General features: G+C 65.1%; 1 protein-coding gene across 3 annotated transcripts in view; it reads left to right on the forward strand.

Annotated features, from left to right (window-relative positions):
• CORO6 (coronin 6) overlaps positions 1-805 on the forward strand; it is a 5,160-nt gene that overhangs the window by 2,454 nt on the left and 1,901 nt on the right. For all 3 annotated transcript variants that reach the window (XM_008634381.2, XM_008634379.2, XM_017735166.1), the window contains exons 3-4: positions 245-374; positions 456-637. In XM_008634381.2, coding sequence (XP_008632603.2) covers positions 245-374; positions 456-637 — 312 coding nt within the window. The remainder of the gene's footprint in view (positions 1-244; positions 375-455; positions 638-805) is intronic.

An 805-nucleotide genomic window follows, 5' to 3' on the forward strand; every position in this document is an offset into this window, starting at 1 on the left:
CCGACAAACTAGCGGGGGGCGGCCGGGGGCTCCACCCCAGCCATGCCCCCCTCCCTGTGCCCACCAGCACCCTGAATGCTGGGGATGCACCCCAGGATGGAGGCGCTTCTGGCATCCCCATACCACCCTCCCCGCAGGCTGAGCTGGGATTAATGATGTGGTTAATTGGCTCCGAGGCCCTCATCCGCTTAGTGCTCACACACGGGGTGATCCCCAACGCCCTGCTCTCCATCCCCTCCCCCAGGTGTGGCAGATCCCTGACTATGTCCCCGTGCGCAACATCACGGAGCCCGTGGTGACACTGGAGGGACACTCCAAGCGGGTGAGCATCATCTCCTGGCACCCCACCGCCCGCAACGTCCTGCTCAGCGCAGGTAAGGGGGTCCCGGGTCACCCTCCCCGGGGTCGCAGGAGATCCACGCGGTGACAGCATCTGCTCCCTGGGTCCTCTGCAGGCTGTGACAACCTGGTGATCCTCTGGAACGTGGGGACGGGGGAGATGCTGCTGGCGCTGGATGACATGCACACCGACCTCATCTACAACGTGGGCTGGAACCGCAATGGCAGCCTCCTCGTCACCACCTGCAAGGACAAGAAGGTCCGTGTCATCGACCCCCGCAAGCAGCAGATCATAGCGGTGAGTGCCCCTGCCGTGCCCCCCCTCATCCCACCGCGGGGTCCCCCCCAGTGCCTGCCTGACCCTACTAACCCCACACCGCGCGTCTCTGTGTTTGATTTAACCCGCTAACGCCGGCGCAGGAGAAAACCAAACCGCACGACGGCACCCGCCCCATCCGCGCCATCT

This window comes from Corvus brachyrhynchos, unplaced genomic scaffold (assembly GCF_000691975.1).
Source record: "Corvus brachyrhynchos isolate BGI_N302 unplaced genomic scaffold, ASM69197v1 scaffold145, whole genome shotgun sequence".
NCBI lineage: Eukaryota > Metazoa > Chordata > Aves > Passeriformes > Corvidae > Corvus > Corvus brachyrhynchos.